Source organism: Pelodiscus sinensis, chromosome 30, assembly GCF_052426305.1.
Source record: "Pelodiscus sinensis isolate ZL-2025 chromosome 30, ASM5242630v1, whole genome shotgun sequence".
NCBI lineage: Eukaryota > Metazoa > Chordata > Testudines > Trionychidae > Pelodiscus > Pelodiscus sinensis.
Window position 1 is genome coordinate 1,037,574 of NC_143081.1, and position 27,947 is coordinate 1,065,520.

The 27,947-nt window shown below is 75.6% G+C and overlaps 2 protein-coding genes across 5 annotated transcripts; one reads left to right on the forward strand and one right to left on the reverse strand.

Annotated features, from left to right (window-relative positions):
* Window positions 1-24: 24 nt before the first annotated feature.
* On the forward strand, window positions 25-17,697 carry OXA1L (OXA1L mitochondrial inner membrane insertase). The gene is made up of 10 exons (XM_075911996.2): window positions 25-179; window positions 4,625-4,750; window positions 6,805-7,003; window positions 10,266-10,409; window positions 10,666-10,751; window positions 12,264-12,428; window positions 15,420-15,524; window positions 15,626-15,788; window positions 16,194-16,274; window positions 17,523-17,697. Exons 1-10 carry the CDS (start codon window positions 30-32, stop codon window positions 17,627-17,629), a joined length of 1,326 nt encoding a protein of 441 aa, XP_075768111.2. The 5' UTR covers window positions 25-29; the 3' UTR covers window positions 17,630-17,697.
* Window positions 17,522-27,874, reverse strand: SLC7A7 (solute carrier family 7 member 7). Of its 4 annotated transcripts, none has more exons than XM_089774246.1 (10): window positions 27,736-27,874; window positions 26,462-26,920; window positions 24,704-24,829; window positions 23,065-23,209; window positions 21,337-21,460; window positions 21,162-21,265; window positions 20,986-21,082; window positions 19,114-19,284; window positions 18,836-19,071; window positions 17,522-18,159 (listed from the first exon to the last, which is right to left on the reverse strand). In XM_089774246.1, exons 2-10 carry the CDS (start codon window positions 26,916-26,918, stop codon window positions 17,787-17,789), a joined length of 1,833 nt encoding a protein of 610 aa, XP_089630372.1. In that variant the 5' UTR covers window positions 26,919-26,920; window positions 27,736-27,874; the 3' UTR covers window positions 17,522-17,786. The 4 variants fall into 4 exon arrangements, with proteins under 4 accessions (XP_089630372.1, XP_089630371.1, XP_089630374.1 ...); XM_089774248.1 differs by having other exon boundaries at window positions 17,943-18,159; window positions 18,836-19,019; window positions 19,135-19,284; XM_089774245.1 differs by lacking the exons at window positions 26,462-26,920; window positions 27,736-27,874 and adding an exon at window positions 25,587-26,334.
* Window positions 27,875-27,947: the final 73 nt, after the last annotated feature.

Below are 27,947 nucleotides of genomic sequence, written 5' to 3' on the forward strand. Positions count from 1 at the left end.
GCAACACGCGCCGTCCGCCCGGCACAAACATGGCCGCCCCCGCCTCGCCGCGGCGTCAACCGGGGCACTGCGCCTGCGTAGAAGGCGGGCGCGGCGCCGGCTCTCGGCGGGCGAAGATGGCGGCGCGCGCGGCGGGACGGGGCTGGGGGCTCCCGCTGCTCCGGGGGCTCCACACGCAGGTAGGACCCGGCCCGCGCGGCGCGTGACGTCACTGGGGCCATGCCCTTCGGGGGCGGGGTCACGTGGTCCGGAGGGGGGGTCCCCCCCCCCCCGCCCCGGTACCCTCGTGACCTCTGCGGGGGGGGGGGCGCCACGGGGCGGGGAGTTCCGCCGGTGAACGCGCCGGCAGCGCCCCCTGCTGCGCCCCCCCCTCCTCCGGCATCGCCCGACAGCGCCCCCTGCTGCGCCCCCCCCTCCTCCGGCATCGCCCGACAGCGCCCCCTGCTGCGCCCCCCCCTCCTCCGGCATCGCCCGACAGCGCCCCCTGCTGCGCCCCCCCCCCCTCCTCCGGGCATCGCCCGACAGCGCCCCCTGCTGCGCCCCCCCCCTCCTCCGGCATCGCCCGACAGCGCCCCCTGCTGCGCCCCCCCCCCTCCTCCGGCATCGCCCGACAGCGCCCCCTGCTGCGCCCCCCCCCCTCCTCCGGGCATCGCCCGACAGCGCCCCCTGCTGCGCCCCCCCCCTCCTCCGGCATCGCCCGACAGCGCCCCCTGCTGCGCCCCCCCCCTCCTCCGGCACCGCCCGACAGCGCCCCCTGCTGCGCCCCCCCCCTCCTCCGGCATCGCCCGACAGCGCCCCCTGCTGCGCCCCCCCCTCCTCCGGCATCGCCCGACAGCGCCCCCTGCTGCGCCCCCCCCCTGCTGCGCCCCCCCCCTCCTCCGGCATCGCCCGACAGCGCCCCCTGCTGCGCCCCCCTCCCTCCTCCGGCATCGCCCGACAGCGCCCCCTGCTGCACCCCCCCCCCTCCTCCGGCATCGCCCGACAGCGCCCCCTGCTGCGCCCCCCCCCTCCTCCGGGCATCGCCCGACAGCGCCCCCTGCTGCGCCCCCCCCCTGCTGCCCGCCCCCCCCTCCTCCGGCATCGCCCGACAGCGCCCCCTGCTGCACCCCCCCCCCCTCCTCCGGCACCGCCCGACAGCGCCCCCTGCTGCGCCCCCCCCTCCTCCGCGCCCCCCCCCTCCTCCGGCATCGCCCGACAGCGCCCCCTGCTGCGCCCCCCCCCTCCTCCGGCATCGCCCGACAGCGCCCCCTGCTGCGCCCCCCCCTCCTCCGGCATCGCCCGACAGCGCCCCCCTGCTGCGCCCCCCCCCTCCTCCGGCATCGCCCGACAGCGCCCCCTGCTGCGCCCCCCCCCTCCTCCGGCATCGCCCGACAGCGCCCCCTGCTGCGCCCCCCCCCTCCTCCGGCATCGCCCGACAGCGCCCCCTGCTGCGCCCCCCCCTCCTCCGGCATCGCCCGACAGCGCCCCCTGCTGCGCCCCCCCCCTCCTCCGGCATCGCCCGACAGCGCCCCCTGCTGCGCCCCCCCCTCCTCCGGCATCGCCCGACAGCGCCCCCTGCTGCGCCCCCCCCCTCCTCCGGCATCGCCCGACAGCGCCCCCTGCTGCGCCCCCCCCCTCCTCCGGCATCGCCCGACAGCGCCCCCTGCTGCGCCCCCCCCCTCCTCCGGCACCGCCCGACAGCGCCCCCTGCTGCGCCCCCCCCCTCCTCCGGCACCGCCCGACAGCGCCCCCTGCTGCGCCCCCCCCCTCCTCCGGCACCGCCCGACAGCGCCCCCTGCTGCGCCCCCCCCCTCCTCGGGCACCGCCCGACAGCGCCCCCTGCTGCGCCCCCCCCCTCCTCCGGCACCGCCCGACAGCGCCCCCTGCTGCGCCCCCCCCCTCCTCCGGCACCGCCCGACAGCGCCCCCTGCTGCGCCCCCCCCCTCCTCCGGCACCGCCCGACAGCGCCCCCTGCTGCGCCCCCCCCCTCCTCCGGCATCGCCCGACAGCGCCCCCTGCTGCGCCCCCCCCCTCCTCCGGGCATCGCCCGACAGCGCCCCCTGCTGCGCCCCCCCCCTCCTCCGGCATCGCCCGACAGCGCCCCCTGCTGCGCCCCCCCCCCTCCTCCGGCATCGCCCGACAGCGCCCCCTGCTGCGCCCCCCCCCCTCCTCCGGGCATCGCCCGACAGCGCCTCCTGCTGCGCCCCCCCCTCCTCCGGCATCGCCCGACAGCGCCCCCTGCTGCACCCCCCCCCTCCTCCGGCATCGCCCGACAGCGCCCCCTGCTGCGCCCCCCTCCCTCCTCCGGCATCGCCCGACAGCGCCCCCTGCTGCGCCCCCCTCCCTCCTCCGGCATCGCCCGACAGCGCCCCCTGCTGCGCCCCCCCCCCCCTCCTCCGGCATCGCCCGACAGCGCCCCCTGCTGCGCCCCCCCCCCCCTCCTCCGGCATCGCCCGACAGCGCCCCCTGCTGCGCCCCCCCCCTCCTCCGGCATCGCCCGACAGCGCCCCCTGCTGCGCCCCCCCCTCCTCCGGCATCGCCCGACAGCGCCCCCTGCTGCGCCCCCCCCCTCCTCCGGCACCGCCCGACAGCGCCCCCTGCTGCGCCCCCCCCCTCCTCCGGCATCGCCCGACAGCGCCCCCTGCTGCGCCCCCCCCTCCTCCGGCATCGCCCGACAGCGCCCCCTGCTGCGCCCCCCCCCCCTCCTCCGGCATCGCCCGACAGCGCCCCCTGCTGCGCCCCCCCCCTCCTCCGGCATCGCCCGACAGCGCCCCCTGCTGCGCCCCTCCCCCTCCTCCGGCATCGCCCGACAGCGCCCCCTGCTGCGCCCCCCCCCCCTCCTCCGGGCACCGCCCGACAGCGCCCCCTGCTGCGCCCCCCCCTCCTCCGGCATCGCCCGACAGCGCCCCCTGCTGCGCCCCCCCCCTCCTCCGGCATCGCCCGACAGCGCCCCCTGCTGCGCCCCTCCCCTCCTCCGGCATCGCCCGACAGCGCCCCCTGCTGCGCCCCCCCCCCTCCTCCGGGCACCGCCCGACAGCGCCCCCTGCTGCGCCCCCTCCTCCTCCGGCATCGCCCGACAGCGCCCCCTGCTGCGCCTCCCCCCTTCTCCGGCATCGCCCGACAGCGCCCCCTGCTGCGCCCCCCTCCTCCTCCGGCATCGCCCGACAGCGCCCCCTGCTGCGCCCCCCCCCTCCTCCGGGCATCGCCCGACAGCGCCCCCTGCTGCGCCCCCCCCCTCCTCCGGCATCGCCCGACAGCGCCCCCTGCTGCGCCCCCCCCTCCTCCGGCATCGCCCGACAGCGCCCCCTGCTGCGCCCCCCCCCTCCTCCGGCATCGCCCGACAGCGCCCCCTGCTGCGCCCCCCCCCTCCTCCGGCATCGCCCGACAGCGCCCCCTGCTGCGCCCCCCCCTCCTCCGGCATCGCCCGACAGCGCCCCCTGCTGCGCCCCCCCCCTCCTCCGGCATCGCCCGACAGCGCCCCCTGCTGCGCCCCCCCCCCTCCTCCGGCATCGCCCGACAGCGCCCCCTGCTGCGCCCCCCCCCTCCTCCGGCATCGCCCGACAGCGCCCCCTGCTGCGCCCCCCCCTCCTCCTCCGGCATCGCCCGACAGCGCCCCCTGCTGCGCCCCCCCCCCCTCCTCCGGCATCGCCCGACAGCGCCCCCTGCTGCGCCCCCCCCTCCTCCGGCATCGCCCGACAGCGCCCCCTGCTGCGCCCCCCCCCTCCTCCGGCATCGCCCGACAGCGCCCCCTGCTGCACCCCCCCCCCTCCTCCGGCATCGCCCGACAGCGCCCCCTGCTGCGCCCCCCCCCTCCTCCGGCATCGCCCGACAGCGCCCCCTGCTGCGCCCCCCCCCTCCTCCGGCATCGCCCGACAGCGCCCCCTGCTGCGCCCCCCCCCTCCTCCGGCATCGCCCGACAGCGCCCCCTGCTGCGCCCCCCCCCTCCTCCGGCATCGCCCGACAGCGCCCCCTGCTGCGCCCCCCCCCCTCCTCCGGCATCGCCCGACAGCGCCCCCTGCTGCGCCCCCCCCGCGCCCCTGGCTGCGCCTGGCTCACTAGCCCCGCCCCCCTGCGCCCGTGGCCAGCGCCCGACAGCGCCCCCTGCTGCGCCCCCCCCCCTCCTCCGGCATCGCCCGACAGCGCCCCCTGCTGCGCCCCCCCCCTCCTCCGGCATCGCCCGACAGCGCCCCCTGCTGCGCCCCGCGCCACTGGCTGCACCTGGCTCACTAGCCTCCCCCTGCGCCCGTGGCCAGCGCCCGACCCGGGCACAGTGTGTGGGGCAGGAGCGCCCCCCCCTTCAGTCGCCCCTTTCCCGGCCGGCGGGTCCTGGGGCCCGGGCCGGATCCGTGCGCGGGGCCAAGCAATCGCGGCGCTGCCTGGGGCGCAGGGTTCATTTGACCCGCCCGTTCATTCCAGGGATTGGCCGCCCCTGCCTCGCCGCCCGGCCTGTGCCCACCCCCAGACGCCCGATGTGGGGCTGGTCCCCGTGCGACCGGGGGGCACCGCTAGGAGCCGCCCCCTTGCTCCGAGTCCCCGGCCCCCCTCCTGTCCGGGGGCGCCACTCAGAGCTCCTCCTGGGAGTGACCCTGCCTCAGAGGTCAATGGAGGTCAGAAGGTCACAACTCCCCCCATATTTGTCCCCCAGATTCACAGGGGCGCCGCCTCCCCCGCCTGGCTCCGTAAGCACCCCCCCCACGGGGCTGCACCGCCCCCCAGCCGCGCCCTACGGCCCCTCCTGGCCCGCAGCCAGAGCACCGCGACCCCTGCCCAGGTGAGGGCACCGACAGGGCGGGGGCTGTGGGGTGGGAGCGAGGGGCAGTGGCAGGGTGGGGGCAGGGGCTGTGGGACAGGAGCGAGGGGCAGTGGCAGGGTGGGGGCAGGGGCTGTGGGGCAGGAGCGAGGGGCACCGGGAGAGGTGGGGGCTGTGGGGCAGGAGCGAGGGGCACCGGCAGGGCGGGGAGCACCAGCAGAGCTGGGAAGCAGGGGCTGTGGGGCAGGAGTGAGGGGCACTGGCAGGGCGGGGGGGGGAGCTGTGGGGCAGGAGCGAGGGGCACCGGCAGGGCGGGGAGCACCAGCAGAGCTGAGAGGCAGGGGCTGTGGGGCAGGAGCGAGGGGCACCGGTAGGGCGGGGGGGCAGGAGCTGCGGGAAAGGAGCGAGGGGCACTGGCAGGGGCTGTGGGGCAGGAGCGAGGGGCACTGGCAGGGCTGGGGGGCAGGGGCTGAGGGGCAGGAGCGAGGGGCACCGGCAGGGCGGGGGGGCAGGAGCTGCGGGGAAAGAGTGAGGGGCACTGGCAGAGCTGTGGGGCAGGGGCTGTGGGGCAGGAGCGAGGGGCACCGGCAGGGCTGGGGGGCAGGGGCTGTGGGGCAGGAGCGAGGGGCACCGGCAGGGTTGGGGGGGCAGGGGCTGTGGGGCAGGAGCGAGGGGCACCGGCAGGGCGGGGGGGCAGGGGCTGTGGGGCAGGAGCGAGGAGCACCGGCAGGGCGGGGGGGGCAGGGGCTGTGGGGCAGGAGCGAGGGGCACCGGCAGAGCTGTGGGGCAGGGGCTGTGGGGCAGGAGCGAGGGGCACCGGCAGGGCTGGGGGCAGGGGCTGCGGGGCAGGAGCGAGGGGCACCGGCAGGGTGGGGGGGCAGGGGCTGTGGGGCAGGAGCGAGGGGCACCGGCAGGGCGGGGGGGCAGGAGCTGCGGGGAAAGAGTGAGGGGCACTGGCAGAGCTGTGGGGCAGGGGCTGTGGGGCAGGAGCGAGGGGCACCGGCAGGGCTGGGGGGCAGGGGCTGTGGGGCAGGAGCGAGGGGCACCGGCAGGGTTGGGGGGCAGGGGCTGTGGGGCAGGAGCGAGGGGCACCGGCAGGGCGGGGGGGCAGGGGCTGTGGGGCAGGAGCGAGGAGCACCGGCAGGGCGGGGGGGCAGGGGCTGTGGGGCAGGAGCGAGGGGCACCGGCAGAGCTGTGGGGCAGGGGCTGTGGGGCAGGAGCGAGGGGCACCGGCAGGGCTGGGGGGCAGGGGCTGCGGGGCAGGAGCGAGGGGCACCGGCAGGGTGGGGGGGCAGGGGCTGTGGGGCAGGAGCGAGGGGCACCGGCAGGGCGGGGGGGCAGGGGCTGCGGGGCAGGAGCGAGGGGCACCGGCAGGGCTGGGGGGCAGGGGCTGCGGGGCAGGAGCGAGGGGCACCGGCAGGGCGGGGGGGCAGGGGCTGCGGAGCAGGAGCGAGGGGCACCGGCAGGGTTGGGGGGCAGGGGCTGCGGGGCAGGAGCGAGGGGCACCGGCAGGGCTGGGGGGCAGGGGCTGCGGAGCAGGAGCGAGGGGCACCGGCAGGGTTGGGGGGCAGGGGCTGCGGGGCAGGAGCGAGGGGCACCGGCAGGGCGGGGGGGCAGGGGCTGCGGGGCAGGAGCGAGGGGCACCGGCAGGGTTGGGGGGCAGGGGCTGCGGGGCAGGAGCGAGGGGCACCGGCAGGGCGGGGGGGCAGGGGCTGCGGAGCAGGAGCGAGGGGCACCGGCAGGGTTGGGGGGCAGGGGCTGCGGGGCAGGAGCGAGGGGCACCGGCAGGGCTGGGGGGCAGGGGCTGCGGAGCAGGAGCGAGGGGCACCGGCAGGGTTGGGGGGCAGGGGCTGCGGGGCAGGAGCGAGGGGCACCGGCAGGGCGGGGGGGCAGGGGCTGCGGGGCAGGAGCGAGGGGCACCGGCAGGGTTGGGGGGCAGGGGCTGCGGGGCAGGAGCGAGGGGCACCGGCAGGGCGGGGGGGCAGGGGCTGCGGGGCAGGAGCGAGGGGCACCGGCAGGGCGGGGGGCAGGAGTTGCATGGGGGGCACTGCTGTCTCATTGTCACCTCCCCACAGGTGCTGCCCCCCGCGGCCATCTCGCCCCCACCCCCGGGGGGTGCCGTGCCCGAGGGGGGGCTGCCGGAGCTGGAGGCGCCGGAGCTGGGGCTGGAGGCGCTGGGGCTGGGCTCTTACACGCCCGTGGGGCTGATCCAGAACGTGCTGGAGTCGCTGCACGTGGGGCTGGACCTGCCCTGGTGGGGGGCCATCGTGGCCGGTGAGGGGCCTGCGGGAACGGGGGGGCTGTGGGTCGGCCTCGTGGGGCATTGTGGGTACCGTGCTGGCTCAGCGCAGTGCATCGTGGGTACCTCCCCCCAGGCAGGACCGGCCGGTGCAGTGCATGCTGGGTAGCGCTCAGCGCAGTGCATCGTGGGTACCTCTCCCCCCAGGCAGGACCGGCCGGTGCAGTGCATGCTGGGTAGCGCTCAGCGCAGTGCATCGTGGGTACCTCCCCCCAGGCAGGACCGGCCGGTGCAGTGCATGCTGGGTAGTGCTCAGCGCAGTGCATCGTGGGTACCTCTCCCCCAGGCAGGGCCGGCCGGTGCAGTGCATGCTGGGTAGCGCTCAGCGCTGTGCATCGTGGGTACCTCTCCCCCCAGGCAGGACCGGCCGGTGCAGTGCATGCTGGGTAGCGCTCAGCGCAGTGCATCGTGGGTACCTCTCCCCCAGGCAGGACCGGCCGGTGCAGTGCATGCTGGGTAGCGCTCAGCGCAGTGCATCGTGGGTACCTCCCCCCAGGCAGGACCGGCCGGTGCAGTGCATGCTGGGTAGCGCTCAGCGCAGTGCATCGTGGGTACCTCTCCCCCAGGCAGGACCGGCCGGTGCAGTGCATGCTGGGTAGCGCTCAGCGCAGTGCATCGTGGGTACCTCCCCCCAGGCAGGACCGGCCGGTGCAGTGCATGCTGGGTAGCGCTCAGCGCAGTGCATCGTGGGTACCTCTCCCCCCCGGCAGGACCGGCCGGTGCAGTGCATGCTGGGTAGTGCTCAGCGCAGTGCATCGTGGGTACCTCTCCCCCAGGCAGGACCGGCCGGTGCAGTGCATGCTGGGTAGCGCTCAGCGCAGTGCATCGTGGGTACCTCCCCCCAGGCAGGACCGGCCGGTGCAGTGCATGCTGGGTAGCGCTCAGCGCAGTGCATCGTGGGTACCTCTCCCCCAGGCAGGACCGGCCGGTGCAGTGCATGCTGGGTAGCGCTCAGCGCTGTGCATCGTGGGTACCTCTCCCCCCAGGCAGGGCCGGCCGGTGCAGTGCATGCTGGGTAGCGCTCAGCGCAGTGCATCGTGGGTACCTCTCCCCCAGGCAGGGCCGGCCGGTGCAGTGCATGCTGGGTAGCGCTCAGCGCAGTGCATCGTGGGTACCTCCCCCCAGGCAGGGCTGGCCGGTGCAGTGCATGCTGGGTAGCGCTCAGCGCAGTGCATCGTGGGTACCTCTCCCCCCAGGCAGGGCCGGCCGGTGCAGTGCATGCTGGGTAGCGCTCAGCGCAGTGCATCGTGGGTACCTCTCCCCCCAGGCAGGACCGGCCGGTGCAGTGCATGCTGGGTAGCGCTCAGCGCACTGCATCGTGGGTACCTCCCCCCCAGGCAGGACCGGCCGGTGCAGTGCATGCTGGGTAGCGCTCAGCGCAGTGCATCGTGGGTACCTCCCCCCAGGCAGGGCTGGCCGGTGCAGTGCATGCTGGGTAGCGCTCAGCGCAGTGCATCGTGGGTACCTCTCCCCCAGGCAGGACCGGCCGGTGCAGTGCATGCTGGGTAGCGCTCAGCGCAGTGCATCGTGGGTACCTCCCCCCAGGCAGGACCGGCCGGTGCAGTGCATGCTGGGTAGCGCTCAGCGCAGTGCATCCTGGGTACCTCTCCCCCCAGGCAGGGCCGGCCGGTGCAGTGCATGCTGGGTAGCGCTCAGCGAAGTGCATCGTGGGTACCTCTCCCCCCAGGCAGGACCGGCCGGTGCAGTGCATGCTGGGTAGTGCTCATCGCAGTGCATCGTGGGTACCTCTCCCCCCAGGCAGGACCGGCCGGTGCAGTGCATGCTGGGTAGTGCTCATCGCAGTGCATCGTGGGTACCTCCCCCCAGGCAGGACCGGCCGGTGCAGTGCATGCTGGGTAGTGCTCAGTGCAGTGCATCGTGGGTACCTCTCCCCCCAGGCAGGACCGGCCGGTGCAGTGCATGCTGGGTAGTGCTCAGCGCAGTGCATCGTGGGTACCTCTCCCCCCAGGCAGGGCTGGCCGGTGCAGTGCATGCTGGGTAGCGCTCAGCGCAGTGCATCGTGGGTACCTCTCCCCCCAGGCAGGACCGGCCGGTGCAGTGCATGCTGGGTAGCGCTCAGCGCACTGCATCGTGGGTACCTCTCCCCCCAGGCAGGGCTGGCCGGTGCAGTGCATGCTGGGTAGCGCTCAGCGCAGTGCATCGTGGGTACCTCTCCCCCCAGGCAGGGCCGGCCGGTGCAGTGCATGCTGGGTAGTGCTCATCGCAGTGCATCGTGGGTACCTCTCCCCCCAGGCAGGACCGGCCGGTGCAGTGCATGCTGGGTAGTGCTCATCGCAGTGCATCGTGGGTACCTCCCCCCAGGCAGGACCGGCCGGTGCAGTGCATGCTGGGTAGTGCTCAGTGCAGTGCATCGTGGGTACCTCTCCCCCCAGGCAGGACCGGCCGGTGCAGTGCATGCTGGGTAGCGCTCAGCGCAGTGCATCGTGGGTACCTCCCCCCAGGCAGGGCTGGCCGGTGCAGTGCATGCTGGGTAGCGCTCAGCGCAGTGCATCGTGGGTACCTCTCCCCCCAGGCAGGACCGGCCGGTGCAGTGCATGCTGGGTAGCGCTCAGCGCACTGCATCGTGGGTACCTCCCCCCCAGGCAGGACCGGCCGGTGCAGTGCATGCTGGGTAGCGCTCAGCGCAGTGCATCCTGGGTACCTCTCCCCCCAGGCAGGGCCGGCCGGTGCAGTGCATGCTGGGTAGCGCTCAGCGAAGTGCATCGTGGGTACCTCTCCCCCCAGGCAGGACCGGCCGGTGCAGTGCATGCTGGGTAGTGCTCATCGCAGTGCATCGTGGGTACCTCTCCCCCCAGGCAGGACCGGCCGGTGCAGTGCATGCTGGGTAGTGCTCATCGCAGTGCATCGTGGGTACCTCCCCCCAGGCAGGACCGGCCGGTGCAGTGCATGCTGGGTAGTGCTCAGTGCAGTGCATCGTGGGTACCTCTCCCCCAGGCAGGACCGGCCGGTGCAGTGCATGCTGGGTAGCGCTCAGCGCAGTGCATCGTGGGTACCTCTCCCCCCAGGCAGGGCTGGCCGGTGCAGTGCATGCTGGGTAGCGCTCAGCGCAGTGCATCGTGGGTACCTCTCCCCCCAGGCAGGGCTGGCCGGTGCAGTGCATGCTGGGTAGCGCTCAGCGCAGTGCATCGTGGGTACCCCCCCCCAGGCAGGGCTGGCCGGTGCAGTGCATGCTGGGTAGCGCTCAGCGCAGTGCATCGTGGGTACCTCTCCCCCCAGGCACGGTGGCGGCGCGCTGCCTCGTGTTCCCGCTCATCGTGAAGGGGCAGCGGGAGGCGGCCAAGCTGAACAACCACATGCCCGAGATCAGCCGGCTGACCGAGCGCATGCAGGACGCCCGGCGCTCCAGCAACAAGTTTGAGTGTGAGGGGCGGAGCCAGGGGGAGGGGGAGGGGCCAAGGGGTGGGGCTAGTGAGAGGGGGAGGGGCCAAGGGGTGGGGCTAGCGGGAGGGGGAGGGTCTTGTGTCTTGGAGGGTGGCGTCCCGAGACGGAGGCCGGGGGGCGGTGTGGCACAGGGACTTGAGAGAAGGTGGAGACATGGGGGAGGGGCCTGGGACTGGCTGGGCGGGGCCAGAGGCCTTAGCCCCGCCCATAACTCCTCCTCCTCGTCTCCCATCAGTCGCCAAGGCGCATTCGGACCTCATCCTCTACCAGAAGGCCAATGACATCAACCCGCTGCGGGGCTTCCTGGTGCCCCTCGTCCAGGTGAGGCCCCGCCCCCTGCCTCAGGCCCCGCCCACGTCCTTGACAGTGCCCCTCCCGCCCGCCCCGCATCCCCTGCCCCCCAGCCCCGCCGGTGCCCTCAACCCTGTCGCTGCCCCTCATGCCCCCACCCCACAGCCCCTGCCCCCCAACCCTGCCACTGCCCCTCGCTCCTGCCCCCCGGCCCTGCCCCACAGACCTGTCCCCCAGCCCTGCCCCTCAGGCCCACCCCTGCAGCCCCTGCCCCCCAACCCTGCCACTGCCCATAGCACCTGCCCCCCGGCCCTGCCCCACAGACCTGTCCCCCAGCCCTGCCCCTCAGGCCCACCCCTGCAGCCCCTGCCCCCCAACCCTGCCACTGCCCATAGCACCTGCCCCCCGGCCCTGCCCCACAGACCTGTCCCCCAGCCCTGCCCCTCAGGCCCACCCCTGCAGCCCCTGCCCCCCAACCCTGCCCCCCGGCCCTGCCCCCCAACCCTGCCACTGCCCATAGCACCTGCCCCCCGGCCCTGCCCCACAGACCTGTCCCCCAGCCCTGCCCCTCAGGCCCACCCCTGCAGCCCCTGCCCCCCAACCCTGCCACTGCCCATAGCACCTGCCCCCCGGCCCTGCCCCACAGACCTGTCCCCCAGCCCTGCCCCTCAGGCCCACCCCTGCAGCCCCTGCCCCCCAACCCTGCCACTGCCCATAGCACCTGCCCCCCGGCCCTGCCCCACAGACCTGTCCCCCAGCCCTGCCCCTCAGGCCCACCCCTGCAGCCCCTGCCCCCCAACCCTGCCACTGCCCATAGCACCTGCCCCCCGGCCCTGCCCCCCAACCCTGCCACTGCCCATAGCACCTACCCCCCCGGCCCTGCCCCTCGGACCCACCCCGCGGCCCCTGCCCCCCAGCTCTGCCGGTGCCCCTTCCTCCCGCCATGCAGCCCCTACGCCCTGGCCCTGCCCCTCACTTCTGCCCCGCAGCCCCTGCCCCCCAACCCTGCCAGTGCCCCTCGCTCCTGCCCCGCAGGCCCTGCCCCCCAACCCTGCAAGTGCCCCTCGCTCCTGCCCCGCAGCCCCTGCCCCCCAGCCCTGCCGGTGCCCCTCGCTCCTGCCCCTCAGCCCCTGCCCCCCAACCCTGCAAGTGCCCCTCGCTCCTGCCCCGCAGCCCCTGCCCCCCAGCCCTGCCAGTGCCCCTCGCTCCTGCCCCGCAGCCCCTGCCCCCCAGCCCTGCCAGTGCCCCTCGCTCCTGCCCCGCAGCCCCTGCCCCCCAGCCCTGCCAGTGCCCCTCGCTCCTGCCCCGCAGCCCCTGCCCCCCAGCCCTGCCAGTGCCCCTCGCTCCTGCCCCGCAGCCCCTGCCCCCCAGCCCTCCCAGTGCCCCTCGCTCCTGCCCCGCAGCCCCCGCCCCCCAGCTCTGCCAGTGCCCCTCTCTCCTGCCCCGCAGCCCCTGCCCCCCAGCCCTGCCGGTGCCCCTTGCTCCCGCCCCACAGCCCCCCTGTGTCCACACGGCTCTGACTCCCGTCTGCCCCTGCTCCAGGCCCCCATCTTCATCTCGTTCTTCATCGCGCTGCGGGAGATGGCCTCCCTGCCCGTGCCCAGCATGCAGAGCGGGGGCCTCTGGTGGTTCGTGGATCTGACGGCGGCCGACCCCTTCTACGTCCTGCCCCTCGTCACCACGGCCAGCATGTGGGTGATCCTGGAGGTGGGTAGGGCCTGAAAACCCGCAGCGCAGCCCCCGGGAGGGAGGCAAATACTCTAGGGCCTGCAATAAACAAAGAGCAGCGGGGCTGCTGTACTCACTGCCTGGAACGGCGTGCGCCCGCCGGAGAATGACATTAGTGTAGGGCCTACAATAATATGGTAGACAGGGAATGAACAGAGGGCCGTTTGGCTCCGCTACAGTAATTAGTATAGGGCCTGCAGTAAACAAAGGGCCATTTGGGTGTTGCAGTAATTCTGTAGGCCCTACAGTAAACAAAGAGCCGTTTGGTGGCTGAATCCCGCTGGCGAGGGCATTTCTGAAGGTCCTACAATAAATAAAGCCCAGTGTCTGCCCCGGGCAAAGGCTCCAGCAAGTGTCGGTGGGGTGGCGCGGATGCGGGCGGAGGGGGCGCCGTGTCTGGGGGCCGGATGTCTCTCTAACCCCCCCCCCCCCGTTCCCCGCAGCTGGGGGTGGAGTCCGGGGGGAGGGGCGCCGTGTCTGGGGCCGGATGTCTCTCTAACCCCCCCCCCCCCGTTCCCCGCAGCTGGGGGTGGAGTCCGGGGGGAGGGGCGCTGTGTCTGGGGCCGGATGTCTCTCTAACCCCCCCCCCCGTTCCCCGCAGCTGGGGGTGGAGTCCAGGGGGAGGGGCGCTGTGTCTGGGGCCGGATGTCTCTCTAACCCCCCCCCCCCCGTTCCCCGCAGCTGGGGGTGGAGTCCAGGGGGAGGGGCGCTGTGTCTGGGGCCGGATGTCTCTCTAACCCCCCCCCCGTTCCCCGCAGCTGGGGGTGGAGTCCAGGGGGAGGGGCGCCGTGTCTGGGGGCCAGATGTGTCTCTAACCCCCCCCCCCCCCGTTCCCCCAGCTGGGGGTGGAGTCCGGGGGGAGGGGCGTCGTGTCTGGGGGCCGGATGTGTCTCTAACCCCCCCCCCCCGTTCCCCGCAGCTGGGGGTGGAGTCCAGGGGGAGGGGCGTCGTGTCTGGGGGCCAGATGTGTCTCTAACCCCCCCCCCCGTTCCCCGCAGCTGGGGGTGGAGTCCGGGGGGAGGGGCGTCGTGTCTGGGGGCCGGATGTGTCTCTAACCCCCCCCCCCCGTTCCCCGCAGCTGGGGGTGGAGTCCGGGGGGAGGGGCGTCGTGTCTGGGGGCCAGATGTGTCTCTAACCCCCCCCCCCGTTCCCCGCAGCTGGGGGTGGAGTCCAGGGGGAGGGGCGTCGTGTCTGGGGGCCAGATGTGTCTCTAACCCCCCCCCCCCCGTTCCCCGCAGCTGGGGGTGGAGTCCGGGGGGAGGGGCGTCGTGTCTGGGGGCCAGATGTGTCTCTAACCCCCCCCCCCCCGTTCCCCGCAGCTGGGGGTGGAGTCCGGGGGGAGGGGCGTCGTGTCTGGGGGCCGGATGTGTCTCTAACCCCCCCCCCCGTTCCCCGCAGCTGGGGGTGGAGTCCGGGGGAGGGGCGTCGTGTCTGGGGGCCGGATGTGTCTCTAACCCCCCCCCCCGTTCCCCCAGCTGGGGGTGGAGTCCGGGGGGAGGGGCGCCATGTCTGGGGCCGGATGTCTCTCTAACCCCCCCCCGTTCCCCGCAGCTGGGGGTGGAGTCCGGGGGAGGGGCGCTGTGTCTGGGGCCGGATGTGTCTCTAACCCCCCCCCCCGTTCCCCGCAGCTGGGGGTGGAGTCCAGGGGGAGGGGCGTCGTGTCTGGGGGCCGGATGTCTCTCTAACCCCCCCCCGTTCCCCCAGCTGGGGGTGGAGTCCGGGGGGAGGGGCGCCGTGTCTGGGGGCCAGATGTGTCTCTAACCCCCCCCCCGTTCCCCGCAGCTGGGGGTGGAGTCCGGGGGGAGGGGCGCCGTGTCTGGGGGCCAGATGTGTCTCTAACCCCCCCCCCGTTCCCCGCAGCTGGGGGTGGAGTCCGGGGGGAGGGGCGCCGTGTCTGGGGGCCAGATGTGTCTCTAACCCCCCCCCCCCCGTTCCCTGCAGCTGGGGGTGGAGTCCGGGGGGAGGGGCGCCGTGTCTGGGGGCCAGATGTGTCTCTAACCCCCCCCCCCGTTCCCCGCAGCTGGGGGTGGAGTCCGGGGGGAGGGGCGCCGTGTCTGGGGGCCAGATGTGTCTCTAACCCCCCCCCCCGTTCCCCGCAGCTGGGGGTGGAGTCCGGGGGGAGGGGCGCCGTGTCTGGGGGCCAGATGTGTCTCTAACCCCCCCCCCCCCGTTCCCCGCAGCTGGGGGTGGAGTCCGGGGGGAGGGGCGCCGTGTCTGGGGGCCAGATGTGTCTCTAACCCCCCCCCCCGTTCCCCGCAGCTGGGGGTGGAGTCCGGGGGGAGGGGCGCTGTGTCTGGGGCCGGATGTGTCTCTAACCCCCCCCCCGTTCCCCGCAGCTGGGGGTGGAGTCCAGGGGGAGGGGCGTCGTGTCTGGGGGCCGGATGTCTCTCTAACCCCCCCCCCGTTCCCCCAGCTGGGGGTGGAGTCCGGGGGGAGGGGCGCCGTGTCTGGGGGCCAGATGTGTCTCTAACCCCCCCCCCCGTTCCCCGCAGCTGGGGGTGGAGTCCGGGGGGAGGGGCGCCGTGTCTGGGGGCCAGATGTGTCTCTAACCCCCCCCCCGTTCCCCGCAGCTGGGGGTGGAGTCCGGGGGGAGGGGCGCCGTGTCTGGGGGCCAGATGTGTCTCTAACCCCCCCCCCCCGTTCCCCGCAGCTGGGGGTGGAGTCCGGGGGGAGGGGCGCCGTGTCTGGGGGCCAGATGTGTCTCTAACCCCCCCCCCCGTTCCCCGCAGCTGGGGGTGGAGTCCAGGGGGAGGGGCGCTGTGTCTGGGGGCCAGATGTGTCTCTAACCCCCCCCCCCGTTCCCCGCAGCTGGGGGTGGAGTCCGGGGGGAGGGGCGCTGTGTCTGGGGGCCAGATGTGTCTCTAACCCCCCCCCCCCCGTTCCCCGCAGCTGGGGGTGGAGTCCAGGGGGAGGGGCGCTGTGTCTGGGGGCCAGATGTGTCTCTAACCCCCCCCCCCCCGTTCCCCGCAGCTGGGGGTGGAGTCCGGGGTGCACAACCCCAACCTGAAGGGGGTGAAGATGGTTTTCCGGGTGATGCCGCTGGTGATTCTGCCGCTGACCATCAGCTTCCCCACGGTGAGAGCCGGGCGCGGGGTGGGGGGGGCCACACATGCTCGGGGGGCGCCCGCCCCTCCCCCCTTCCCCCCGCTCCGCCATGACCCTGCCGTCTGCCCCAGGCCATCTTCACCTACTGGCTCACCTCCAACCTCTTCTCGCTGGTGCAAGTCGGGCTCCTGCGCATCCCGGCCGTCCGCACCCGGCTCCGCATCCCCGAGCGCGTCGCGCCCCCCCCGGCCGCGCTGGCCTCCAAGCAGGGCTTCCTGGACGGCCTGCGCACCGGTGAGTGACCCGCCGGGGGGGCCTGGGGCACGCGGGCGGGGGGGGCCTGGGGCACGCGGGCGGGGGCAGCGGGGGGGGGCCTGGGGCACATGGGCTGCGGGGGGCCTGGGGGGGCCTGGGGCTTGCGGGCGGGGGGAAGCGGGGGGGGGCCTGGGGCACACGGGCTGGGGGGGGCCTGGGGCTTGCGGGCGGGGGGGGGCCTGGGGCACACGGGCTGGGGGGGGCCTGGGGCTTGCGGGCGGGGGGGAGCGGGGGGGGGGCCTGGGGCTTGCGGGCAGGGGGAGCGGGGGGGGGCCTGGGGCTCGCGGGCGGGGGGGGAGCGGGGGGGCCTGGGGCTTGCGGGCAGGGGGAGCGGGGGGGGGCCTGGGGTTCGCGGGCGGGGCTCACGCCGGCCTCCCCCCGCAGGCTGGAGGGACATGCAGCTCGCCCGGCAGCTGGAGGAGCGCGAGCACCGCATCAAACACCACCTGGCCCTGGCCAAGAGAGGTCTGTACCCGCCCCTCCCCCCGGCGCCCGGCTCCCCTGGGGCTGGGCCGCGGGGTCCCCTCTAGCCCCTCCCCCCCCCGAGCACCCGGCTCCCCTGGGGCTGGGCTGCGGGGTCCCCTCTAGCCCCTCCCCCCGGCGCCCGGCTCCCCTGGGGCTGGGCCGCGGGGTCCCCTCTAGCCCCTCCCCCCGGCTCCCCTGGGGCTGGGCCGCGGGGTCCCCTCTAGCCCCTCCCCCCCGGGCTCCCGGCTCCCCTGGGGCTGGGCCGCGGGGTCCCCTCTAGCCCCTCCCCCCGGCGCCCGGCTCCCCTGGGGCTGGGCCGCGGGGTCCCCTCTAGCCCCTCCCCCCCCCGAGCACCCGGCTCCCCTGGGGCTGGGCCGCGGGGTCCCCTCTAGCCCCTCCCCCCTGGCGCCCGGCTCCCCTGGGGCTGGGCTGCGGGGTCCCCTCTAGCCCCTCCCCCCGGCGCCCGGCTCCCCTGGGGCTGGGCCGCGGGGTCCCCTCTAGCCCCTCCCCCCGGCTCCCCTGGGGCTGGGCTGCGGGGTCCCCTCTAGCCCCTCCCCCCTGGCGCCCGGCTCCCCTGGGGCTGGGCCGCGGGGTCCCCTCTAGCCCCTCCCCCCCCCCGAGCACCCGGCTCCCCTGGGGCTGGGCCGCGGGGTCCCCTCTAGCCCCTCCCCCCGGCGCCCGGCTCCCCTGGGGCTGGGCCGCGGGGTCCCCTCTAGCCCCTCCCCCCCCCGAGCACCCGGCTCCCCTGGGGCTGGGCTGCGGGGTCCCCTCTAGCCCCTCCCCCCCGGGCTCCCGGCTCCCCTGGGGCTGGGCCGCGGGGTCCCCTCTAGCCCCTCCCCCCCGGGCTCCCGGCTCCCCTGGGGCTGGGCTGCGGGGTCCCCTCTAGCCCCTCCCCCCCGGGCTCCCGGCTCCCCTGGGGCTGGGCCGCGGGGTCCCCCTCTAGCTTCTCCCCCCCGGGCTCCCGGCTCCCCTGGGGCTGGGCTGCGGGGTCCCCCTCTAGCCCCTCCCCCCTGGCGCCCGGCTCCCCTGGGGCTGGGCCGCGGGGTCCCCCTCTAGCTTCTCCCCCCCGGGCTCCCGGCTCCCCTGGGGCTGGGCCGCGGGGTCCCCCTCTAGCCCCTCCCTCCCGGGCTCCCGGCTCCCCTGGGGCTGGGCCGCGGGGTCCCCTCTAGCCCCTCCCCCCTGGCGCCCGGCTCCCCTGGGGCTGGGCTGCGGGGTCCCCCTCTAACTCCTGCCCCGTCTCCCCCACAGGCCCCCTGCGTCAGACGTTCTCCCACAACCCCTTGCAGCAGAAGGAGGGCGGGGCCGGCGCCCCCAGCACCCCCCGAAAGAGGCCCTGGCAGGACACGCTCGGCTGATGCCCCAGGAGGCACTAACCCCCCCCCCACCGGACTCTGTGAGCCAATAAAGGACCCGTTGCCCCCCAGGGCCTGGCGTTGGATTGACGGGGGGGGCCTGCTTCAGACTCTACCACTGGGGCGCAAGGGTGGGGGCACCTGGGGCCTGTGCCGGGGTTCAGGGGGCAGCGAATTTCAGGGGGTGAGTCCCAGGTGGGGGGACGGGAGGCACAGGGGGCTCTGGGGCGCAGCGCATGGGGGCTGCCTTCTGCTTGGGGGGCCGGGGGAGAAGGGGGGTTCTGGGGGGCAGACACCCGACGCCCAGAGCCGGCCGTGGCTGGAGTGATGCTGGTTTATTTGTAGCAGCTGCCGCCAGGGCCCACGGGGCCAATAAGTTACGGGGGAGAGTTGGTTTCGGGGGAGTGTCGGGGGAGGTGCAGGGCCTCCCCTCCCCCGCTGGCTCCGTCACTGGGACTTGGGGCGAACGTCGTTGGGGTCCAGCTCCGTCACCACGGAGCGGCAGAGCAGCTGGATGTAGCGCGAGGCCCCGGCTGCGGAGAGAGCGGGGGGGTGAGTGGGGATGGGGGGTGGGAGCAAGAGGTGGGGATGTGGGGGGCAGGGTCTGCAGGGTAGGAGCGAGGGGCACCGCCAGGTCGGGGGGCAGAGGCAGGGAGGGGAGGGGGGCACCGCCAGGGCTGGGGGGGGCAGGGTCTGCAGGGTAGGAGCGAGGGGCGCCGCCAGGTCGGGGGGCAGAGGCAGGGAGGAGGGGGGGCGCCGCCAGGGCTGGGGGGGGCAGGGTCTGCAGGGTAGGAGCGAGGGGCACCGCCAGGTCGGGGGGCAGAGGCAGGGAGGGAGGGGGGCACCGCCAGGGCTGGGGGGGGCAGGGTCTGCAGGGTAGGAGCGAGGGGCACCGCCAGTTCGGAGGGCAGAGGCAGGGAGGGAGGGGGGCACCGCCAGGGCTGGGGGGGGCAGGGTCTGCAGGGTAGGAGCGAGGGGCACCGCCAGGTTGGGGGGCAGAGGCAGGGAGGGGGGGGGCGCCGCCAGGGCTGGGGGGGGCAGGGTCTGCAGGGTAGGAGCGGGGGGCACCGCCAGGTCGGGGGGCAGAGGCAGGGAGGGGGGGGGCGCCGCCAGGGCTGTGGGGGGCAGGGTCTGCAGGGTAGGAGCGGGGGGCACCGCCAGGTCGGGGGGCAGAGGCGGGGGGGGGGGCGCCGCCAGGGCCTCACTTACCCGCGGCCCCCCGCAGCCAGCGGGGGCGGTGGGAGCCGGGCCCCCGCACCAGCAGGAAGTAGACGGGCAGGCCGGAGAGCGCGATGCCGATGCCGATGAGTGAGCTGAGCGTGTCCGTGTACAGCGGCACGGCCACCAGGAACACGGTGCAGAGGCAGAAGAACACCGGGAAGACGATGCTGAGCTGGGGAGACAGGCGGGCGTGAGCCCTCGCGGGGGGGCAGGCAGGGCCTTACCTTGAGGGGGCGGGGCCTTACCTTGAGGGGGCGGGGCCTTACCTTGCGGGGGCGGGGCCTTACCTTGAGGGGGCGGGGCCTGTCGGGCTCCTTCCAGCGCAGGTAGAGCTGCCCGGCGATGGACAGGCCCACGAAGAACCAGTAGCTGAAGCTGTAGTAGTTGATGAGCTGGAAGATGTCCTCCACGCAGAGGTAGATCAGAGCCATGGCCCCCTGCGGGACGGGGACACCCCCGTCAGGACCATGGGCTGCCCCGTGGGACAACCCACCCCTCCAAGACAGGGGAATGGACTGACCCGTGAGGCAACACACACACACACACACACACACACACCCCCCCGACAGGAGAATGGACTGACTCGTGGGACAACAGCACACACACCCCCAAGACAGGAATGGACTGACCCGTGGGACAATTCACCCCTCCTGAGACAGGAATGGATTGACCCGTGGGACAAGCACCCTTCACACACACACCCCTGAGACACAGGAATGGACTGACCCATGGGACAATTTCTCCCCGCCCCCCCAGACACAGGGATGGACTGACCCGTGGGACAATCCCCCCTCCTGAGATAGGAATAGACTGACCTGTGGGACAATCCACCCTTCCCAAGACAGGGGAATGGACTGACCTGTGAGACAACACCCCCCCCACCAGACGGGAATGGACTGACCCGTGGGACAAGCAGGGCCGTGCACTCCCCTCCCCATGGGCATAGCGATGGACTGTTCCATGGGACACCCTCAAGAGAGGGGGGAACGGACCCACCCCGGACCCTGCCCAAGGACTTCAAGCAAATAGTTGAGCCTATTGCATGGATCCACCAATGGGGCGCCAGGAAAAATGGACTCTCCCGGGGTCTGGTGTGGTTCCTTGCACAGCCCCGTTCCTCCCCCATGCTGGATGGTATCTCCGGTAGCCCACTGCCGTGGGACCCCTCCCCCATGTGGGGCACTAGTGTGGCCCGTGGCCCTCCTGCGACTGGTGCAGATCCTGGCCCTCCCCCTGTGGCTGTGGTGTGCCCCCCCACGGGGAACGGTGCGACCCATGGCCCTCCCCCCACGGGGAACAGTGTGGGCTGTGGCTCTCCCCCTATGGCTGTGGTGTGCCTCCCCCCACGGGGAATGGTGCGATCCACGGCCCTCCCCCTATGGCTGTGGTGTGCCCCCCCATGGGGAATGGTGCGACCCATGGCCCTCCCCCTATGGCTGTGGTGTGCTCCCCCATGGGGAATGGTACGGGCCGTGGCCCTCCCCCCATGGCTGTGGTGTGCTGCCCCACGGAGAATGGCACGGGCCGTGGCCCTCCCCCCATGGCTGTGGTGTGCTGCCCCACGGAGAATGGCACGGGCCGTGGCCCTCCCCCCATGGCTGTGGTGTGCTGCCCCACGGAGAATGGCACGGGCCGTGGCCCTCCCCCTATGGCTGTGGTGTGCCGCCCCACGGAGAATGGCATGGGCCGTGGCCCTCCCCCCATGGCTGTGGTGTGCCGCCCCACGGGGAATGGTGCGACCCATGGCCCTCCCCCCATGGCTGTGGTGTGCTGCCCCACGGGGAATGGTACGGGCCGTGGCCCTCCCCCCATGGCTGTGGTGTGCCGCCCCACGGGGAATGGTACGGGCCGTGGCCCTCCCCCCATGGCTGTGGTGTGTCCCCCCCACGGGGAATGGCACGGGCCGTGGCCCTCCCCCCATGGCTGTGGTGTGCCGCCCCACGGAGAATGGCACGGGCCGTGGCCCTCCCCCCATGGCTGTGGTGTGCCGCCCCACGGGGAATGGCACGGGCCGTGGCCCTCCCCCCATGGCTGTGGTGTGCCGCCCCACGGGGAATGGCACGGGCCGTGGCCCTCCCCCCATGGCTGTGGTGTGCCGCCCCACGGGGAATGGCACAGGCCGTGGCACGAGGACTCACGTTGAAGAGCAGGGCCGGCACGGGCGTGAATCGCTCCACGTGGATCATGCAGAGGGCGTCGGGCAGGTGCCCCTCCCGCGAGCCCACGAAGAACAGCCTGGGGCAGAGCAGGGGGTGAGGGAGGAGCCGTGGGGGGGCTCTGGGGCGGGGGGGGCCGTGGGCCGGGGGGCGCGTACCTGGAGGCGGCCAGGATGGAGGCGTTGAGGCCCCCGAAGCAGGACAAGGCCACGGCCAGCGGGATGGTCCAGTTGAAGACGCCGAAGACGCGGTCGGCGAAGCTCTGGGGGAGAGGGGGGATGAGAGCCCGGGAGGGGGGCAGCCCCCCACTCCCCCCCCAGGCCGGGCACTCACCACGGCCACGGCGTCGCTGGCCAGCAGCTCGTGGGGCGCCAGGACGGTGTAATAGGCCACGTTGGTCAGCAGGTAAATGGTCGTCACCACCGGCATGGACACCCCGATGGCCAGCGGCAGGTTCCTGCACGGGGGGGTCAGGGCCCAGCCGCTGGGTCCCGCCTGCCCCCCGCCTTCGTCCTGCCCCCCACGGCCCCCCACCCTCCCGGTCCTTCCCACCCGCTGAGCCTGGGCCCCCGCCTTCGTCCTGCCCCCCACGGCCCCCCCGCCCGCTGAGCCTGGGCCCCGCCTTCGTCCTGCCCGCTGACCCTGCCCCCCGCCTTCGTCCTGCCCCCCACGACCCCCCGCCCGCTGAGCCTGGGCCCCCGCCTTCGTCCTGCCCCCCATGGCCCCCCCCGCCCGCTGAGCCTGGGCCCCCGCCTTCGTCCTGCCCCCCACGGCCCCCCCGCCAGCTGAGCCTGGGCCCCCGCCTTCGTCCTGCCCTCCACAGCCCCCCCCGCCCGCTGACCCTGGGCCCCCCGCCTTCGTCCTGCCCCCCACGGCCCCCCCGCCCGCTGACCCTGGGCCCCCGCCTTCGTCCTGCCCCCCACGGCCCCCCCGCCCGCTGAGCCTGGGCCCCCGCCTTCGTCCTGCCCCCCACGGCCCCCCCGCCCGCTGAGCCTGGGCCCCCTGCCTTCGTCCTGCCCCCCACGGCCCCCCCGCCCGCTGACCCTGGGCCCCCGCCTTTGTCCTGCCCCCCACAGCCCCCCCGCCCGCTGAGCCTGGGCCCCCGCCTTCGTCCTGCCCCCCACGGCCCCCCCGCCCGCTGAGCCTGGGCCCCCGCCTTCGTCCTGCCCCCCACGGCCCCCCCGCCCGCTGACCCTGGGCCCCCCGCCTTCGTCCTGCCCCCCACAGCCCCCCCCGCCCGCTGAGCCTGGGCCCCCACCTTTGTCCTGCCCCCCACAGCCCCCCGCCCGCTGACCCTGGGCCCCCCGCCTTCGTCCTGCCCCCCACAGCCCCCCCGCCCGCTGACCCTGCCCCCCGCCTTCGTCCTGCCCCCCACGGCCCCCCCGCCCGCTGAGCCTGGGCCCCCGCCTTCGTCCTGCCCCCCACGGCCCCCCCGCCCGCTGAGCCTGGGCCCCCTGCCTTCGTCCTGCCCCCCACGGCCCCCCCGCCCGCTGACCCTGGGCCCCCGCCTTTGTCCTGCCCCCCACAGCCCCCCCGCCCGCTGAGCCTGGGCCCCCGCCTTCGTCCTGCCCCCCACGGCCCCCCCGCCCGCTGAGCCTGGGCCCCCGCCTTCGTCCTGCCCCCCACGGCCCCCCCGCCCGCTGACCCTGGGCCCCCCGCCTTCGTCCTGCCCCCCACAGCCCCCCCGCCCGCTGAGCCTGGGCCCCCACCTTTGTCCTGCCCCCCACAGCCCCCCCGCCCGCTGACCCTGGGCCCCCCGCCTTCGTCCTGCCCCCCACGGCCCCCCGCCCCTCCTGGTCCCCCCCCACCTTCGTCCTGCCCCCCACAGCCCCACGGCTCCCCGCTTCTCCCAGTCCCCCCCCACCTTCATCCGGCCCCCCACCCCTCCCCGTCCTTCCCACCCACTGACCCTGGGGGCCCCCCATCCTGCCCCCCAGACGGGCTTGCAGCGCACATGCCTGTGGGGTTAACCCCCCTGAGGATGTGGGGCACCCAAGGGCTCGCAAAGCCCGGGCCCTCCGCACTGGGGGCCCTCGGCTCCGGGGCCCGGGCAGCACCCACCGCTCGGGGTCCTTGATCTCCTCGGTGACGAAGTTGAGGGTGTCCCAGCCCGAGTAGGAGAAGAGGGCGGAGTACAGGGCCAGCGCCATGTCGCCCACGTCCAGCGAGGAGCCCGCAAAGGGGTCGGCGAAGTGCGCGGTGTGTCCTGGGGGCAGGGAGGGGGAGTCACTGGGCTGCGGGGCAGCAGTGGGGGGGGGGTGAGGGGCCATGGGGCGGGTGTGGGGGATGCGCTGTAGATGGGGCTGCGAGGTGGGGTGAGGGGCATTGGGGCAGCTTTGGGGGGCGCGGTAGAGCAGGGACCGTGGGGCGGGGCGAGAGGTGGCCGTGGGACTTGGGGAGGGGCCACGGGGCAGGGTGCGGGGTGGATGTGGGGCGCAGTAGAGCAGGGGCCGTGAGGAGGGTGAGAGGGGGCGAGGGGAGGGACCTTGGGGAGGGGCCGAGGGGTGGGGAAGGGCTGTGGGGTTGCCTTGGGGAGCGCAATAGAGCAGGGGCCATGGGGCGCGGGGAGGGGCGGCCGTGGGGCACAGGAGAGCAGGGGCCGTGGGGCGCGGGGAGGGGCGGCCGTGGGGCACAGGAGAGCAGGGGCCGTGGGGCGCGGGGAGGGGCGGCCGTGGGGCGCGGGGAGGGGTGGCCGTGGGGCGCAGTACAGCAGGGGCCGTGGGGCGTGGGGAGGGGCGGCCGTGGGGCACAGGAGAGCAGGGGCCGTGGGGCGCGGGGAGGGGCGGCCGTGGGGCGCAGTACAGCAGGGGCCGTGGGGCGCGGGGAGGGGCGGCCGTGGGGCACGGGGGAGGGGCGGCCGTGGGGCGCAGTACAGCAGGGGCCGTGGGGCGCGGGGAGGGGCGGCCGTGGGGCGCAGTACAGCAGGGGCCGTGGGGCGCGGGGAGGGGCGGCCGTGGGGCACAGGAGAGCAGGGGCCGTGGGGCGCGGGGAGGGGCGGCCGTGGGGCACAGGAGAGCAGGGGCCGTGGGGCGCGGGGAGGGGCGGCCGTGGGGCACAGGAGAGCAGGGGCCGTGGGGCGCGGGGAGGGGCGGCCGTGGGGCGCAGTACAGCAGGGGCCGTGGGGCGCGGGGAGGGGCGGCCGTGGGGCGGGGCGGGGAGGGGTGGCCGTGGGGCGCAGTACAGCAGGGGCCGTGGGGCGTGGGGAGGGGCGGCCGTGGGGCACAGGAGAGCAGGGGCCGTGGGGCGCGGGGAGGGGCGGCCGTGGGGCACAGGAGAGCAGGGGCCGTGGGGCGCGGGGAGGGGCGGCCGTGGGGCACAGGAGAGCAGGGGCCGTGGGGCGCGGGGAGGGGCGGCCGTGGGGCGCAGTACAGCAGGGGCCGTGGGGCGCGGGGAGGGGCGGCCGTGGGGCACAGGGAGGGGCGGCCGTGGGGCGCAGTACAGCAGGGGCCGTGGGGCGCGGGGAGGGGCGGCCGTGGGGCGCAGTACAGCAGGGGCCGTGGGGCGTGGGGAGGGGCGGCCGTGGGGCACAGGAGAGCAGGGGCCGTGGGGCGCAGGGAGGGGCGGCCGTGGGGCGCGGGGAGAGGCGGCCGTGGGGCACAGGAGAGCAGGGGCCGTGGGGCGCGGGGAGGGGCGGCCGTGGGGCGCAGTACAGCAGGGGCCGTGGGGCGCAGGGAGGGGCGGCCGTGGGGCAGGCCCTCACCCTGCGCCAGGCGCACGATGCCGGCGATGATGAGGGCCAGCAGGGCGAGCAGCTTGGCGTAGGTGGAGACGTCCTGCACCCGCGTCCCCCACTTCACGTAGGCGCAGTTGACGAAGGTCAGGAGGCCTGGGGGGCGCAGGGAGAACGTGAGGCCCAGAGCTGCTGCCCCCCGAGCCGCCCCCTGCCCCTCGGCTCCCCCCAGCCCCCCACCACCCACCCACTTCGCTGCCAGGCCCCGCAGGCTCCATCTCCAGCTCCCTGCACGCCTGGGCTCTCCCCTGGCTCTGGGGGGGCGGCAGGGCCCAAGGGTTAGAGCCAGGGGGCAGCGGGGCCCAGGGGCTAGAGCCGGGGGGCGGCGGGGCCCAGTGGTTAGAGCCAGGGGGTGGCGGAGCCCAGGGGTTAGAGCCGGGGGTAGCGGGGCCCAGGGGTTAGAGCCGGGGGGGGCGGGGCCCAGGGGTTAGAGCCGGGGGGGCGCGGCGGGGCCCGGGGGTTAGAGCCGGGGGTGGCAGGGCCCAGGGGTTAGAGCCGGGGGGGCGCGGCGGGGCCCAGGGGTTAGAGCCGGGGGGGCGCGGCGGGGCCCGGGGGTTAGAGCCGGGGGTGGCAGGGCCCAGGGGTTAGAGCCGGGGGGGCGCGGCGGGGCCCAGGGGTTAGAGCCGGGGGGGCGCGGCGGGGCCCGGGGGTTAGAGCCGGGGGTGGCAGGGCCCAGGGGTTAGAGCCGGGGGGGGCGGGGGGGCCCAGGGGTTAGAGCCGGGGGGGCGCGGCGGGGCCCGGGGGTTAGAGCCGGGGGTGGCGGGGCCCAGGGGTTAGAGCCGGGAGCCGCGGCCTCTCCCCTGGCTCCGGCGCCAGGCTCCCTCCTTGTTGTTTTCGTCTCGCTCCGGTTCACCTTGAGCTCTCGCCGCCTGTTGTGACTGGGTGGGGGGGCCGGCGGCTCGGCGCCGGGGGGGGGGGCAGGGCGTGTCTCGCCGCCGGGATGCCCGAGCCGAGCCCGGACCCCTCCCAGCCGGGCCCACACACAACTGGGCCCCCCCGGCCCCCCTGGCCCCCCCGTGCCGGGCTGTGCCCCCCCGGCCCCCTCGCGCTGGGCTGTGCCCCCCGGCCCCCCCGCGCCGGGCTGTGCCCCCCGGTCCCCCCGGGCCGGGCTGCGGGAAGCGCTGGTGCAATCGGGGGCCTGACTCGGCGTTTTCCGGCGGCTGGATCCGGCTGAGATTCGCCGACTCAGCCCCGGCGCCGTCAGCTGAGCCCAGCCGCTCCCTGCGGCCTGACCCCACCCGGCCCCACGCCCGGGGGTCAGCACGGGGGGAGACCCCCGGGCCCTTCCCTAGCCGGGGGGCTCCCACAGCCTTGGGGGGGCCGGGCAGCGGATGGGAGGGACAGGCAGGGAATTCGGTGCCCCTCCCGCCCCACAGCCCCTGCCCCCCAGCCCTGCCGGTGCCCCCCACAGCCCCTGCCCCCCAGTCTGGTCGGGTCCCCCCGCAGCCCCTGCCCCCCAGCCCTGCCGGTGCCCCCCACAGCCCCTGCCCCCCAGTCTGGTCGGGTCCCCCCGCAGCCTCTGCCCCCCAGGCCTGTAGGTGCTCCCCACAGCCCTGACAGTGCTCCTCACTCCTACCCCACAGCATCTGCCCCCAGCTCCTACCCCCTGCCCCTGCCTGTGCCCCTCGCTCCCGCCCCGCAGCCCCTGCCCCCCAAGCCTGCCAGTGCCCCTTGCTCCCACCTCCCGGCCTGTGCCCCTCGCCCCTGCCCCCCAGCCCTGCCCCTCACAGATGCAGGCGGCGGCCAGCAGGCGGTGGGCGGCATAGGGCCCGGCGCAGGTGGGGAAGACCGGCTGCACCATGTAGCTGGCGAAGGTCAGGGCGATGACGGCCTGGCTGGTGGGTTCGATGATGAGCAGGGAGGCCCAGAGGCGGACGAAGGCCGCCAGCCCCCCGAAGGCCTCCAGGATGTAGGCGTAGCTGGCCCCCGACTTGCCCACGGTGGTGCCCAGCTCGGCGTAGCACAGGGCCCCGAAGACGGAGAAGAGGCCGCCCACGGCCCACACGGCCAGGGCCAGCCCGTAGGACGCACTGTGCAGCAGCACCCCCTTGGGCGAGACGAAGATGCCCGAGCCGATCATGTTGCCCACGATGAGGCAGATGCCGCTCAGCAGCGAGATCTCCCGCTGCAGCTTCACCGGGGCCTCCGCCGCCGGGGCCGGGGCGTAGGGCGTGGGGGGCGCCATGGCTGGGGGGAGACGGCGTTAGGGGGCACTCGGGGCCTTCCCCCCACCGGCGGGCGCCGCGCCTCCGACCGCGGGGGGACGGGGGAGCAGCCTGGCGGGACTCCCCTTCCTTCCCTGGCACAGAGAGGGGAGCAGGGGCTAGTGGTCAGGGCAGGACGCCTGGCCTGTCACCTGTTTATAGAGGGAAGCGGGGGCTAGTGGTCAGAGCAGGACTCCTGGGTTCTCTCCCCCAGCTCTGGGAGGGCAGTGGGGGCTAGTGGTTAGAGCAGGGGGGTGTGGCAGCCAGGTCTCCTGGCCTGCCACCCCAGCTTAGAGAGGGCAGTGGGGGCTAGTGGTTAGAGGGGAGGCTGGGAGCCAGGACTCCTGGGGTCTCTCCCCCAGCTGAGGGAGGACAGTGGGGGCTAGTGGGTAGAGCGGGGGGGGGGGCGTGGCAGCCAGGACTCCTGGGTTCTCTCCCCCAGCTTAGAGAGGGGAGTGGGGGCGAGTGGTTAGAGTGGGGGGGGGCTGCCAGCCAGGGCTCATGGGTTCCTCCACCTGCTCGGGGAGGGCAGTGGGGGCGAGTGGTTAGAGTGGGGGGGGGCTGCCAGCCAGGGCTCATGGGTTCCTCCACCTGCTCGGGGAGGGCAGTGGGGGCGAGTGGTTGGGGGGGGGGCTGCCAGCCAGGGCTCATGGGTTCCTCCACCTGCTCGGGGAGGGCAGTGGGGGCTAGTGGTTACAGCCGGGGGGGCTGGCAGCCGGGGCTCGTGGGCTCTTTTTCCAGCTCCGGGAGGGGAGGGGAGAGCAGGGGCGCCGGGCCGAGCTCGGCACAGACACTCACCGCTCCGGCACGGCTCCAGTCCGTGCAGAAAGAGGAAGAGCCGGGAGGGACTGACACTTTAACTTGAGGAAGGCGGGGGGGGGGCCCTGGGCTGGGTCCAAGGTCCCTGGCCGGGAGCCAGCACGGCGATAAGGGAGCTGAGGACTGTGAGCTTCGCACCCCCCGGGACCTGACCCCCCTCGCCCCTGCTGCGAACTTCCCCCGCAGTGCCC